Source organism: Mytilus galloprovincialis, chromosome 11, assembly GCF_965363235.1.
Source record: "Mytilus galloprovincialis chromosome 11, xbMytGall1.hap1.1, whole genome shotgun sequence".
NCBI classification, from domain to species: Eukaryota; Metazoa; Mollusca; class Bivalvia; order Mytilida; family Mytilidae; genus Mytilus; species Mytilus galloprovincialis.
Window position 1 is genome coordinate 16,369,837 of NC_134848.1, and position 17,290 is coordinate 16,387,126.

Below are 17,290 nucleotides of genomic sequence, written 5' to 3' on the forward strand. Positions count from 1 at the left end.
TTATTTATCCAGCCTTGATAGTTAAATTTAAATAAATAAAGAATGTGTTCATTGGACAGAGATGTCCAACTTCTAAAATAAAAATATGTAAAATTCTGCAATTTTTCTATTTAAAGAGGGACGTCACATAACGCAGAATGGTGAAATTGACGCCACCCCAAATTGATTTTGATCTGTGTTTGGTGATAGACAATGGGTATAAGTTTCCTTGTGTTTGAGGCAAACTAAAGTTAGAGAATTGAATGGAAACTAAATTTTCGATGGACAAAGGTAAAACTTAATGCCCCTTCACTGGTTTAATTAATTATCTTGAGAGTGGGTCTCATTGGGGTCTAAGGGTGACGCGGGATTGCCGATTTTTGCTAAGCGTGACACGGGAAAGTCAAATTATTGTGTCGTGAAAATGGGAAATGAGGTCTAGCGGGACCCGGGAAATGACAAAAAAATGAGAGATGCTTACATACATAGTGTAAGTAGGATACGGGAATCTGACAAAACAGTAAGCAGGATCCGGGATCGTAACCCCCCAATGAGACCCCCTTGAGAGGATAAATATTGTAATCAAGGTGGTTTGGTATGTAAAATCCATATACAGTGAAACCTGATTAAACCGAACCCTGAATAAACCGGAAACCTGTCTAATCCAAACTTGTTCTGAAGACCAATCATATCACATTTTATGCATTGTGAACCTGATGAAACCAGGGATGATTCCAGGTGTTTTCAAATGGGTCCCTTGAACATTAAATTGGGAATTTTTATTCTAATTGGGAATTTTTTAAGCATAAAATCTAAGACGAAATAACATTATTTTCCTGTAAAAACGGAAATTGTATATTATTATTAAGTTTAACCTGTACACTAATGTTCATGTATTACAGTTGTAACATTTTGAATAATTCTGGATGGGCTACTGTTATTACATGAATATCATTGAACATGATGTACTAGTCTATCAACTTAGCTATAGTTACCTAAGCCTATTACAAAAACATATATTTCAGCTAACATAAACCACTGAAAAAATCATTCATCGGGTATTTTTCAACAGCAGGTCATCTCTATAATTTTACCTTGATTCAAATGGATTTCAAATTGAACTGGTCAATTGTCGAATTCAGAAAAGCAATTACAAAAGTTCATATATACTTAATTGATAAAATATTTAAAGCATTGAATCAGTGATCTTTAAATTTATTTGGATCATCTTCAAATCTTTTGAAATAGTTCCATTATGATGACATCGTATTTCATGAATGGTCTATCATCAACATTATTTTCAAAAAACGCTCAAACTTTTGTCTTTTGAGGAAATAATTTCTTTTACAAAACAAGGTTTTAATCATATTATATAACCGGCTCTGCTGGGCTATCTGCTTTTACGAGATCGCCCCCTATTAAACTTTATCCATCAATGTTATATCAAAATTTGAATTTGAACAAACTATGAAAAATTATAGTTGCCTTAATCGGTGACATAAACTTTTCTGGAAATATCGATTTTTATTTTATTTTCCTGAATTGGGAATTAATTTTCATGTACATTTTTTTGGGGCCGCTGGTCGATTTAAGGGCCCTAAACTATATAGTGGAATCATCCCTGTGAAACCGAACAAACATCTCATCTCCCGAAAGGGTTCGGTTTAGTCAGGTTTTACTGTAGTTGGCTTTACTTGTATACAGTCCAAACTTTCTCTAAGTGTACCTGATCCAGCTGGACTGTTGGAAACATAGAGGAATCACAGACTTTATGAATCTGGATTACATACAGTTTAAAAAGGTTGACTTTGGCTCACACTGGGTTAAAATATGTATCTACAAATAATTTATATACAAATGTAAAGAGAACACATCTTAAAAAACATTTATTTCAACACTGATTCTGGTGTTATAGCACTACTCAGATAGCATACCGTCTTTAGATGTGTATAAAACGCATTGATCACACACACCCTTTTATTTTGTCCAACTTTGATTTTTTCAAAAAAAATAACTGGATCCCAAAACCTGTTTTAAACAACTAGGCAGTTAACTATTTCAATATCATATCAAAAGCACAATTACTTAACAAACAATTATAATATTCAAACTGATAAATGTTTTCAATTTTTCCTAAACCTAACTTTGTTAGGTTCTGAAATTCTGCATCTTAAAACGTGTAAAAGTATAATTTAAATCAAATGAACTTAAGGTTTATGACCCCTTCTGTGGCCTGTGAATTACAAAATTTTTAAACTGCAATAGTATCAAAACAGCAAAGATAATGAATAATGAAGATGGTTTATTTTGTACATATACCGAGGGGAAACTTTGTGAAAAGCATTAATATTTATAGTTTAATTGCATTTAGTAGAAAAAGAGAATTTGGTGAAAATAAAACCAAGATTTTTGTAGAAAATCCACAGACTTCAAAACAGAGATTTTAGTTATAAAATTTTAAACATAGATTACTCACTTGTTTTTCTATGATGTGCTAGCGTTTATTGTTTACAAAAAGTCCTAAACAACCTTTAAATTCCAAAACACCTCGTGCTGAGTCACTAAAGTCGAGCGAACCCTAGAAGGTGTACATGTACTTGAATTGGTCCATATATATATTTTTTAAATTTGTTTCAACGAAATCATTGCTAGCATTGCATGCAACAATCCTCTATCAAGCATTGAATTGCCAAATATGAGAGTAAAAGGGGAAAGGCTGTGGATTTTCTATAAAATTTCCATGTTTAGCATTGAATCAACACAAGGGTACATAATCCTTAATTCTGGTAAATATTTTGCTGTCAGATGCTAATTTTTGTGTGATAAATGATGTCAGAAGTAAAAATAATACAATTGATGTTCTGCCAAAGTGTGAAAACATTTTTCTGAATTCTGTTAAATAACCTTATTTCTCTTTATTTTCATACAAAAGAAAACTGGACCTGTTTGAAGCAAGAGAAAATGTAGATACAACAATTAAAACTTTCATTTACTCACTTTTTATCCACCAGAATCAGTTTTACAATCTTAAATAATGCCCAAAAAACATAATCAGCTACCTTTATACATCACAATATGAATAATGAAACATTTGAAAAAGTGTGGACACAGACATGTATACTTTTATAAAACTTCTTCTATACATGTATGTACTTTCAGAGACAGAAAAAACATCGTCATTGTGACTTGAAAAAATTAAAGCTGTCATATTCATTCTTCATTTTCTTTCAGCTTTACCATTCTGCGACATACTACATTGATGTATTTGACTTTTGACAATCTTACACAAAATTCATAATAAAGCATCGATCGCTACTATATAAATTATTCTACATTATCCATTCCTTAAATAGATTTAAAGTAAAGTATAGGTTTTATAAACATTAACAATTCAACACTGTAAAAACAGTTATCACATAACATGTATAATGACCTTTTATTAAGGTGGTACCTAACACTACAGGGAGATAACTCCGTAAACTCAGCTAAACGTTTTAATAACGTTGTGTTGTTAAGGGAATATTAAGCTTCTCAATGATCAAAATTAGTGTTTGTCAAACTGCTATATAACCAGTGTAATTTTTCTGATAAAACGGTTGGTTCAAATATTTTTAAATTTTTATATTTTTATTAAAGTCTCAAAGTAAATACTTTGACAAAATTTTAAGAAAATTAAGGGAGCCAAATTAATTTTAGTTAAAGTGTTGGGTACCACCTTTATTATATATTTTAACAATAATCAACTTTATGGGTAAGAATTCCAAAGAACTGTGTATACGTTTTTCTCCATTACTAGAGTAATGCCCAAAGGTTAAAAATTGTGTATGCTGCAGTCTACAACTTTATTTTTTTTGTACAGATTTAAGGTTAGTGGACACATCAATGTAAATTGAAGGGTAATTGACAGACATTTACTTTTTTAACAGATTTCATCTATGAAAAGAGAATCAGTAAAAATAACGACAGGAAAGTTCAGACTGAAGAACCATTATCTTAAGGTGGTACCTAACACTACAGGGAGATAACTCTGTAAAATCAGCAGAATGTTTTAATGACGTTGTGTTCATAAGGGAATATCAAGCTTCTCAATGATAAAAATAAGTGTTTGTCAATCTGCTATATAACCAGTATAATTTTTCTGATTAAACAGTTGGTTCAATTTTTTTGAAATTTTTATATTTTTGTCAAAGGGTCAAAGTAAATAATTTGTCAAAATATTAAGAAAATTAAACGAGCCAAATTAAATTTAGTTAAAGTGTTAGTACCACCTTAAATTTATTGATAAAACAAATGCTTTTAGGTAAGTTTCTAGAAGTGGAGGGTAGTTCTGAGGATTTGAAACACATTCATTGAACAATTAAGTGATGAAAGTAACTGAGAGATAAAAAATTTACAAAACAGAGATGCTTTAAATTTAAAATACAAATCTCACATTCAAAGAAAATGAGTTTCAAATAAATTATACTTAAAAACTTAGAACATATAAGATTTTTATAAAACATATATTATTCCAGCCAACAGAATCTGATGTTAAAAAAAAAGATACTTTTCAGTTATACATTGTATTTACAAAAATAAACTATGCATAAATACAGAAAAAATTAAGTTACTATATAACATACCACCTTAGAGTTTTACTAGCACAATCTATTTCGTTAATGCCATACAAAAATGTGTGTGTGCCTAATTATATTATTGCAATTTTAAAAGAAATTTAGAGTTCAAATAATGCTACCAAATTTAAAATGCAATTTTTTATTTCTGAAACACACATCTTGTTGCAATTTTCCACATTTAAAAGCATCGCAAAAAATTCTAAATCTAAAGTACATGTCAACCACTTAGCTGCCTAAATGGTACCCAATTCAGAATTAATCTAAAATATTTCTAACAAGTCAGTACAGGGAATTTCATTTAAAAATAATATGTTGTCTTGAAATGAAATAAAATCAAAAGTAATTCTACCCTGACTGGTCTATTAAGAATTGACTGGCCTGTTATTAGTTTTATCCTGAGGTTTTTCCCCTTTCACAACCTACATGTCTAAAATCTATGTTTATAATGCCCACATGCTTTAGATTCTAAAATGGACAATTATGAAGATTAAGTACCTCTGTCAAGTAAAAATGAATGCATTTTCTACAATGCCCTTAAACTAAGAAGGGGAAACTATAGTCCAACATATCCCATGTAAGAGATATGTTCCATTTCAAATAAATGTATTTTAAGGCCAAAAAAAAAGTATGTGTGCTTACTGTAACCCTCCCTACTCTAATTTTTATCCCCTACACTAAAGTTTCTTCAGCCATTTTTTATTAAGCACTGTTACAATGTTGCTCCTATAGCCTCAATGAAATTTTTTTTTTTTTTTTATAAAATCCCTTCCTAACTACCCTGTTCCTTTTTTTCCCCAGCATGTGACAGTAAACACACATTCTTTTTTGTTTGGCCTAAAATAATGCCAAAAACTGTTTTTCATTGAAATGTATGAAATTTTCATAAAAAGTCACAACTGGAAACAGTATATATGTTCCTTATCACAACAAACAGATTTTTGAATTTTTCTGCACATATTATAAATGTAAGTCCCATCTGAAATTTTTTTTTCTTTTGGCATAAATTGCTAGATACAAGACAAGTTAAATATCAAAATATAAATAACGAAACTTGCATGCAGACATCCTTTTTGGCATTAACTCAGAAAAAAATCTGCTATAAATAATGAAAAATAAATGCTCTTAAAAATTATTTACATAGAAATACACAAAACATACCCATAACAATAAATTTAACATTTTTACTTAAAATATGTGGCAAACAAAAATGAAAAAAAAATGAAATTAAAACCAAACATAGTATTTTCATTGGTCAATTTTTTTTCTAATGCTCGACTAAAATTATGACCAACTATTTTGAATAACTTATCTTTGTTTTATTGATCAGAATTAACACAGAAGTCTCAAAAACTAAATGTGTCATGGTTTTTAGTGATTTTCTGTCCTTATCTATAGTTTTGAACAGAATAATGCAATGAAAACTAGAGGAATCAAAAGAGCCTACGCATGACCTATGCTCTTAAAACAAATAATTCAAAACATTGCTCGAAAAATCAACTAATAAATTTAAGGAGCAAGATGGTCTAATAATAAAGATATTTAATACCCGTTGTATACTAATTAGCATGTTGTATATGCCACCTTAAAAATCACACATTAAGGTGGTACCCAACACCTTAACCAAAATTAATTTGGCTCGTTTAAATTTCTTAAAATTTTGACAAAGTATTTACTTTGACACTTTAACAAAAATATAAAAAAATTAAAAATTTTGAACTAACCGTTTTGTCAGAAAAATTACACTGGTTATATAGCAATTTGACAAACACCAATTTTGATCATTGAGAAGCTTAATATTCCTTTTACAACACAATGTCATTAAAACGTTTAGCTGACTTTACAGAGTTATCTCCCTGTAGTGTTAGGTACCACCTTAAGTATTATACAGAAATTCATTCAATGATTATACATACTAAAATCTACATTTTTTTAAATTGATATATTATATGTCATGTATGAATAATAACAATGATAAAATATGTGAATAATAAACAAACAGCTATGAATATATTATAAATGTAACAAAAACCCTAACCATACATATATAACAATAAACAAAAAATGCATTATTCGTTTAATATATGAATGTCATCTATCTAATTAAAGAAATGATGAAGGAAAAATACATATATCAAGTCATGACTTTGATAGCAGTGCAAGTCACTTCTTTACATCTGAAATCATTTCATAACCATCTTTTGTATCTTTACGATAGCTTTGAAATCTTTGACAACTGCCTTTATTCTGTGAAATAGTGCTAATACTTTTGTTAAAAATCTTTAAAGTTTCTTGAAATGGTTAGTTAAACAGTTTCTTCCCCATAAATTTCAATATTGTCATAAATTATCTCCCTTTAAAACTTAATCAAGTTACACAAGTTATCTCCCCTAATCTGACAACTCAATCACTTGAGAATTATCAGGAGTAGCCGGCTTACTGTCTTCCTTTAAGATATAGTTTGCCAGGGGTAGAGTAAATCCTAAATTTTTGAGAGAGTCGAGCGAGTCAGAGTTGAGTCTAAACGAATCACTCACATCACTTCTCGGAGATTTGCTTCCTCGTCGCCCACGTGTGGCAGATCCACGTTCGGCAGATCGTCTTTTTCTATTAGATGACATTTTTTTCACAAATGTTTCGTCACACCTTTCACATAAAGAATCATTTCCATGCCATTTGCATCTTCTCACTACCTGTCGACGTGGTGAGGGCGCCACTGCAGGTTCAATGCTGATATCCTTATCTTCGCTGATATCACTAGATTTTGACTTGAAACGTTCCCCTCGTCTCTTGGGAATGACATGAACATCAATTTCACCATCTTCATCCTCATATTCCCCTGTTCTAACAATAAAATCTGTAGGACTTTGATCCCCACTGGTGCCTTGTTCATTTTTTACTTCCTCTACTTTGGGGGGAACAGCAGTAGTAGGAATTCCATCACCGCTGTTCCCTAATGCCATCAAGGTCTCTGTAGCAATTTTAGCTTCTCTTTCTTCCTTTAGCATTTCTTCAATCTTTGACATTTTCTGCTCCTGTTGTAACATAGCTGATGAAGTACTTGGGGTTGCCTTGACAACATATCTTGAAGCAGAAGATGAAGTTCCTGATACTGGTCGAGTTGCTCCTAACTGTGTATGTATTTTTAGATGTTCGTGAAGCTGAGGACGACTATTAAACCCGTCACTACATAGTCCACACCTGTACAACGTAAAACCCACATGCTGTCTCATATGCATATTCAAATTCGTACATGTTTCAAGACAAACAGGACAAAACTGTGTATCATGAACTGCTTTACGATGCCTAGATAATATCTTATTACAGCGGAACTCTAATTTACATTGGTCGCATGTCAATGTCATTTTTCGCTTGTGTGTATTTACATGTATTTTACAAGCATAATCGCTGAAGAATTTTTTCCCACATATATTACATTTAAAATGAAATGCAGCACTAACTTTCTTCTGAGTTTCTACCGAAAAATCCTTGCTCATTCGGTCACATTTTTGGCAAGGACAGTCAGCATCTTCAGCATGTTGGTCCAAATGACGCAGCAAAATCCTCATGTCTCCACATTTCATATCACATATTCCGCACTGATAGGGATACATTTTAGAATGAAGCATGGCGTGACGTGCAAATGTACATGTTTTAGAAAATTCCTTGTTACATTCAGTACACCTGTATATTGTTTTCCCGTTCACTTCATACATTTTGACTGTGACATGAATTGCCTGATCTGATGAATCATCGTGGTCTCCCATCTCAGCCTGATCAACAGATTTCGCTGATGGAAATAAAAGACCCGGTATAAATGGTTCGTCTAATGGTAGGGGAGACATAACAGGCGTGTTTGATACACTTTTGGCTGGTGTTGATGGTTTACTTCTTGGTGCCCTGCGTGGACGCACTTTTGTTATTTTTGGCGGGCCTTCATCTTCACCAGATTCTGATGATTCAGGAAGATTATCATAACAGATCCTGTCCTTAGGTACCTCGGGTATCAGACAAGGCATCTCAGGAGAAATGTCAGCTGTCTTTCTACGTCCTCGGCCTCGTCCTCTGTTAGAAGATCCCCTACCTCTGCCACGCCCTCTACCTCTTACATTCCCAGACATTCCAGTCACCACAGTAGCAGGAATTCCCGACAATCCTGGGTCAGATTGTAATGCAGTGGCTTGTGCCAAATTGAACTGCTTTATAGATGGAGAAAGCATAACAGAAAGTTGAGGTGTGTTTGCCTGCTCTTGTTCAAGGCTCTGACTTAAAGCTTTTATCAAATCGTTTAAAGAATATTTAGGTTTAGAAATAGAATCTAAACTCTCTGCCGCACTTATTGTTGAAGTGTTTGACAGCTCGTCTGTCGGAATCTCAGGATTTTTTCTGTGCTGTCTTGGAGGTTCTTGCACGTAAGACTGTGACACAGTTGAAGATGCTTGATTATAAACATTCATCTGACTTTGATGTTGAGATGTATTAATCATAACGTCAATAATAACAGGTGGTTCGTCGTCGTCATCATCACCTTGATTTTCAAATGGTGCTCCCATAATATCGGAGGAAGTTGAAGAGACATCTGGTACAGTTATTGGCCTTGCCAAGCTGTCCTCTGCTGACAAAGAGGTCAGAGTGGGAGTGGCAACGTTACCTTCTATTTGACTTTGACCTTGACCATCTGATTCACCAGGAACCACTAACATGTCCTGATGGAGCTGTAGGAAATGATGAAGTAGATCTGATTTCTTCTCAAAGTTGATCTGGCACCAGAGACATAAATCTGGAAAAGACAAAATGGAGAGAACTGTACAAAATACATTTAAATCAAAGTAAATGAAGGCAGCACTAGTTTGTTGGCTGATATTTGCTATAGGGAACAATTTATAGCCTGTAGATTCATTTATTATTTAATTTTTATGAGGGGGATGGGGGGTGGTGGTGTTAGGATGAAACATTTTGTCCTGCATTTTGTTTTAGTTGTAATCTCTATCCTGCCTTTTTATTTTCCACTCTTTTCGGTCCTGCCTTCTTTTTTTTAGTTTATCCTGACTTTTTTTACCCATATTGTCATCCTGACTTTTTTTTTGCAAGTGTCTCATCCTGCCTATTTTTTTTACTCAAAACTCCTGTACTGCCTATTTTTTAAAATAAAAATCCTAGCCACACCATAAAAATCAAATAGTAGCTCCCTTATATCCTGTGGATTCATTTATTTTTGTTGGTACTGTATCAATTTTTGTGGATTGAAGAAAATTGTATGTTTATGGATACTTGATTGTGTGGCAGATCCAGCCATTTTAAAAAGGGGGGGGGGGGTTCCCAACTATATGCTCCCATTCAAATGCATTGATCGGCCAAAAAAAAGGGGGGGTTCAAACCCCCGGAACCCCCCTCTGGATCTGTCACTGTAAACGCTACAGGCAATCCCAAAGGAGATTATTATTTTTTTTTTTTTAACTCTTTTGTGGTTCAGTTATAACCTTGAAAACCACAAAAGTTGTAAACTTAGGGAGCTACCATTTGATTTTTATGGGGGGGGCTAGGATGAAAAATTTTGTCCTGCTTTTTTTTTAGTTGTAATCTCTGTCCTGCCTTTTTATTTCTTACTCTATTCGGTCCTGCCTTTTTTTTTACTAGTTTATCCCGACTTTTTTTACACAAATTGTCATCCTGCCTTTTTTTTTAACAAGTTTCTCATCCTGCCTTTTTTTTTACTCAAAATTCCTGTCCTGCCTATTTTTTTCAAATTTCATCCTAGCCCCCCCCCCCCCCCCCCATAAAAATCAAATGGTAGCTCCCTTATGAATAATAAGGAGACTTTTTCTAATTGAAATTGTGACATGGTGATAACTGCTGTGCCCCTATTTTGACAATTTTACCTATAACGTCTGTTTTGTTGTAAATATAATGAAATTTGATGCTACTGTCATACAAGTGAGAGGTTTAGTGCTATAAAACCAGGTTCTATTCACCATTTTCTACATTTGAAAATGCCTGTACCAAGTCAGGAATATGGCAGTTGTTGCCCATTGGTATGACCATTTGTAACTGTCTTTTGAGGTGGATATTTGCTGAAATTTTTGAGTATGTAATTTTCTTGTTCTAGTATCTGATGGTACAAGGACTAGTGATGTAATTGTGACGAGTCCATGGACGACTTTGTAGAATGTAATAAGTCTGGTTTTGAGGAGGTGGTCTGTGAGTGAGGGCCATTGTAGTTCGTTTAACATGGATGTAACACTACTGGTGTTGCAGTAGTTGTAACATTCATAAGGGCTGCATGCCTCTGTAGTATCATTACAAGCTTATTTTTAAATATTTGGTAAAATTAATAATGCGAGCAAAAACAATAGGTCTTTGCAAAATTAATCATAATTATCAGATAATAATGGCAACTTTATAGATTTAGTACTTCAGAAGCACTCCATCGATATTTGGATTTACCATTAACGCTTAAATATACAAAGTTTATAATATTTGTTTAAAAAAAATACATTGTTATGATATTGTAATTATTGTATTTATTTATGTTGGCCTGATAGTTGTTTACAGAATAATCTTAGAACTGTGCAGTTAAGAAATCACTGGAATAATCACAGAATGATTGGAACTTTCCATTTGACTTACATAATGATTCCAGAATGATCCTAATAAAAGATGCGTTATATAAACTTCTACATTTTACTAGAAACTTCCGTTGTAACTTTCTAGGACGTTCCATTCTAGAGTGTTCTAGAATTTTCCGTGACAACGATATATATACAGACACTAAAGTTAAACTCACACTTAGACTTAGACATTGATAGACATTAATATTCATAGCATTTGGATTGACACTTTTATTCTACAAACAACATCATACTGGGTAGTGAACGTAATATTCAGATTGGATTCAGAAAGATATCCGGATACAGATAAAGATAAAAGATTGGACTCATATTTTGACAATTAAGTTGACAGTAATATTTGTGCAATACTTCTTGAAAACTTTTGCATAATAAATATTGTTAAATTTTATTATTGATTTGTGTCTTTTGTTCGCTACAATTTAAACGTGATTTCTGGCCGTAACAACATAAGAACATAAGTTTAAAGTGGCATGGCACTTTTAAACTGACACAAATATCCCAACATCCCACAGACAGAAACACTAGGCCACTTCAAGATCCTAGTGTCAAATCTCTAAAGCCTTAAAGGCTCCTACTGTTTTTAGTCAGTTTTTTTTTTTAATTTAAAAGTTGTAGTTCACTTGTATATAGATATTCCCACTAAGTCACAGCACAAAGAATATAACTTGAGGTCTTCCTGTGCACATGGAACTTGACATTAACATATATACAAATGTATATAAATTGTAGAATTTTCAATTTGTTGAAGGAGGCTATTACCAGACAGAAACAGAAGACCAAATTATTGCCCCTACTCCTCTGTACCACTTGTGATTGCAGCACCAGTCATAAAATTTTCTTTCTGAGAAGTTTGAGAAGTTAACTTACTCATATTTGATATATCGAAGTGCTTTTTTTTCTTCTTCTTTTTTCTTCAAAGCCAATAAAAGATGGGTACTGGTAATGTAAAACGTCCCTGATACAGCTGTCCAACAAAATGATGCTTAAAAACAATCGAATGAAAACAAGAATTTGTCCATAGTACATGGATACCCAACTCGCAATGTCATTTTCTATGTTCAGAAGATCATGAAATTGGCATCAAAACTATAGATCATTTGGCATTAGTTTTAGAAAAATCATATCATAGAGAATGAGTGTACTAGGTTTCAAATTGATCAGACTTCAATTTCATCAAAAAAGTCCTTGACCAAAAACTTCCTGAAGTGAGACAGAGGGATGAATGAACAGAGGTCAAACCCTGAACAGTTGGGGCAATTATGGACACAACATTCAAGCTTGATACAGCTTCGACTTTGGATTGTGATTAAATAGTTGACACAGCATAGGTTTCCAACACAGAATGAATGTTGTCTAATGAACTTAAAAAAAAAAAAAAATCACCTATTATGGTCCAATATCCAAAATCCAAATACATGGCCATGGATTGATTCAGCATATCAAAGAACCCCAATAATTCATTTTTTGTTTTAAAATCAAACAAAATTTAATTTTGGACCCTTTCGATCTTAATGTAGACCAATTTGAAAACGGGCACAAAAACTTAAAATCTAAAAACAAAGTTATATTCGGCATATCAAAAGAACCCTAATAATTGGATTTTTGATAAAGTCAAACAAAGTTTTATTTTAGACCCCAATTTGGACTAACTTGAAAATAGCAACCATGATCAAAAACTTAAATACATGTTTAGATTGAGCACATCAATGAACCCCAATAATTCAATTTTTGTTACAATGACCCTTTGGACCTCATGTGGACCAATTCGAAAATGGGACCCAAAATTAAAAATCTAAAAAACATGGTTAGATAAGGCATATTGAAGAACCTCAATAATTCAATTTTTGATGAATTCAAACAAAGTTGAATTTTGAACCCTTTGAAACTCATTTGGACCAAATTCCAACCAGGTGCTCTGCAGGGTGCAGCTTTATATGACAGCAGAGGTCAAATCCTGAACAGTTAAGGCAAGTATGGACACAACATTCAAGCTTGATACAGCTTTGAATTTGGATTGTGATAAAATTTTTGACATAATATTGGTTTCTGACACAAAACATTTGTAAAGATCTTACAAATCTATTGTGCAATAGTGTGCAATTAAAGACTTCTTCGAAGATTTCAAAAATTGGAAAAAAAAATATTTGAAAACTACTACCACGGTATTCCCCTTTTTTTTTTACAATTAGTCCAAAACCTGACATTTCTTTATATATAATTCACAAGTAATTTACAAGTAGTGAAAGAGAGAAAATCCAAACATACTCAACATTGTATGTTAAATGATTTTGAATAACCTCCACAATTTACACTGCTTTTAATTGTGTTAATTGTGCAATGTTATAATTTCAGAGAGATTCATACACTTTAACACAAGTTATTGTTTGAAAACTACAAAAATGCTTATTTTGGGCCCCTAATTCCTAAACTATTGAGACCATAACCTCTAAAATCAATCCCAACCTTCCTTAAGTGGTATTTTACCTTCTGGTAAAAATTTATAGAGGTCCATTCACTACAACTATTGTCCGACAATAAATGCGTCTTCGGACGACAACGCAGACAACATGATACCATTATACGATGCTAAATTTTTTTGTGGTCGTATAAAAAAATTTAATACACGGTTATATTCAGTATATTTAAGTACCGAAAAAATTCAAGAATAAAATCACATTGAAATGGGTCAAGAAATAAGCAATTTATACAAAGTATTAAAAAAGTATTGATTTTGTCCCTAATTCCTAGTTTGGGCCATAACCCCCAAAATCAATCCTATCCTTCCTTTTTTGGAATAGAACCATGTGGTACAGTTACAGAAAGATCCATACTTATTTTGACCCCCTTTTTGGCCCCTTGTTCCTAAACTCTTGGAAACATAACCCCCCAAATCAACCCTTGTGTTTAAATTTTATAGAGATCCATTCACTAAAGTTATTGTCCAAAAAATAAGTGTCATTGGACGACAATGATGACGACGGCGACATATACCAATATACGAACGCATCATTTTTTTGCAGTCGTATAAAAACATAATACACAGAATTAAGGCATAAGAATGAGGAAGTCCTCAAATTAAAATGTATATCACCTACCGTCTACAAATGATTGATCAACTCATTACAGATGTTTGTTTAATGTCCAGTGTCAAATACTTCAAACATATTCAGGACAATACAAATCAACACATTAAATATAGGTTCTGCTAGATGTCTTATTTTAAATTCCACTGGAAAAAGTAGGTATGATGAATAGGGAAGACAATTTTGCTGTGCATCATGACACCAATAGATCCCGGAGACAATTTGTGTGCAAGGGTATTCACCTTAGGGACAACATCAAAAGATCGATGTAGGATAAAAAACTTAAATCAAATAGTTTAGGGGGTGGGGGGTCAACATTGCTGCAAGTTTTGTTAATCCAAAATCGGTTTTACATATATCCCTATTGGTCAATCAATTTTTCCCAAATTAAGTTAAGAGGGAGGGTGTGGGGGTCAGTGAAAAAACTATGTGAATTAATAGTTATCAAAGGTACCAGGATTATAATTTAGTAGGCCAGACGCGCTTTTCATCTTCATAAGACTCATCAGTGACACTCATATCAAAATATTAATAAAGCCAAACAAGTACAAAGTTGAAGAGCATTGAGGATCCAAAATTCCAAAAAGTTGTGCCAAATACAGCTAAGGTAATCTATGCCTGGGATAAGAAAATCCTTAGTTTTTCGAAAAATTCAAAGTTTTGTAACAGGAAATTTATTAAAATGACCACATTATTGATATTCATGTCAACACCGAAGTGTTGACTACTGGGCTGGCGATACCCTCGGAGACGAAACGTCCACCAGCAGTGGCATCGACCCAGTGGTGTAAATAGTTATCAAAGGTACCAGGATTATAATTTAGTACGCCAGACGCGCGTTTCGTCTTCATAAGACTCATCAGTGACGCTCATATCAAAATATTAATAAAGCCAAACAAGTACAAAATTGAAGAGCATTGAGTTTTTATACTACATTGAACTTTTGATGTCGTCCCTTACTTGATGCATAGGAATTTATGAAATTATATATCCCATACAGCCCATCATTTTATCCAGGGTTTCATTGCCGCACTGAGGATAACCAGATTGCTATACTCCATATACAAATAAGAAGATGTGGTAAGATTGCCAATGAGACAACTCTCTACATGAGACTAAATGACACAGAAATTAACTATAGGTCACCTTTGACAATGAGTAAAACCCTTAAACACATACTGTGGATTTTTTTTATTTTCTTGGGTACCAATTTTCGTGGACTGAACCGAGGAAATCTTGCATTTTCGTTGATATTGGATTTTGTGGTTTTGCCAAAGTCTGTATAGGAGCCTATATAAAATTTATTATTCGTTGAGCTTTAAATTTATGGTTCATCTGTATCCACAAAACCCAAGAAAACTTGTATCCAACGAATAATAAGGAAATAAACTCATCATAGATACCGGTACCAGGACTAAATTTTGTATATACATGTATACGCCAGACGCGCGTTTCGTCTACTCCTGGGGTTGTCTGTGAATGAAATTGAAATGAAAACCCAAATAAAGGTTTACAACAGCTTGTCCTGAAGAATAATTTGCATTAAAATTTGACAAGCCCTTTTAAAAGAAAGGAAGAGTAACAAATTGTGATATCATCCATACAAAAAGATAACCAAAATACTTCAGTCCCTTTCCCCTTTCCTTGACCTAACTTAACATTTACTTATAAGGGCAGCAAAATGTTAGAACTGAATTATTCCAGTTACCAAGAAGACAGAAGTTGTTTATATTTTATTATACATCTTTGCAGTCAAGTGACATTTTTGTTAAAAACAAATTACTGTATATTCAGAAATTATTGTGATGTTTTTATTATTGCCACAAATGCGACAGAGACAAAAACGCAATAGTTTAAACTCGCATTTTGAAATATCTATACTATTAAACGAGAAGACCTCATTTTGGGTGTCGCTTCTCTTCTTTCCACAATAAATTAATCAACACGCCCCTGTGTCCTATAGGTACAGTGCATAGTCGCATTTGTCATCCATTCATATGATTATTCAGATTGAGTTATTTTGGGAGAAAAACGAGAAAAAGGGCATCCGGATATTGTCCCGTCATTGGACAAAATTTTAAGTCAGATTATACTTCCGGTTTGCGTTTTTCTGTATACTTTGAACATACATACTACGAATAAAGTGTATTTTCAGAATTCTATCTGCTATCATTTTCAAGTTTACTATCCACGGTGGTCACATAGTTTATTAAATAGAGAGGGTCTGTATACTATATCAATGACCACCATGGATCGATTAGAAAACTTAGAATTGAAAGTAAATACACTTTATTTACATGATAGATACAGATAAGCGCTAAAATTATTCATGTGCACTTTTGATACCTTTTCTGAAATTCTCCAGTCATTAAATCTTTTACAAAATTCATTGATTACAAAAAAAAGAAGATCTGGTATGATTGCCATGTTGACAACTCTCCACAAGAGAACAAAATGACACAGAAATTAACAACTATAGTTCATCGTACGGCCTTCAGCAACGAGCAAATACCATACCGCATACTCAGCTTTAAAAGGCACCGAAATGACAATGTAAAACAATTCAAACGAGAAAACTAGGCTAGCGGCCTTCAACAACGAGCAAATACCATACCGCATACTCCGCTTTAAAAGGCACCGAAATGACAATGTAAAACAATTCAAACGAGAAAACTAGCGGCCTTATTTATGTACAATAAATGAACGAAAAACAAATATGTAACACATAAACAAACGACAACCACTGGCTCCTTACTTAAATGTTCATAACATACTAAATGTATATTCATATTGAAATTGATAGAAAACCACAAATTGGGAATTTGGAAATAAAGGAGGAGGGATTAAAAAAAAAAACATTTTCCTGTCCCAAATAACCTATGATTAATGATACTTTTGCTGAAATTCTCCAGTCATTCAATATTTCACAAAATTCTTCAAACAACACTTTACATACTTTAAACTACGCTCTGAATGCTAGCGATTT

The 17,290-nt window shown here is 33.0% G+C and overlaps 1 protein-coding gene across 1 annotated transcript in view; it reads right to left on the reverse strand.

The window, feature by feature from the left end:
* Positions 1-6,817: 6,817 nt before the first annotated feature.
* Positions 6,818-17,290, reverse strand: part of LOC143051758 (uncharacterized) — a 39,301-nt gene continuing 28,828 nt past the window's right edge. Inside the window, exon 11 of the mRNA XM_076224668.1 lies at positions 6,818-9,372. Coding sequence (XP_076080783.1) covers positions 6,983-9,372 — 2,390 coding nt within the window. The 3' untranslated portion in view covers positions 6,818-6,982. The remainder of the gene's footprint in view (positions 9,373-17,290) is intronic.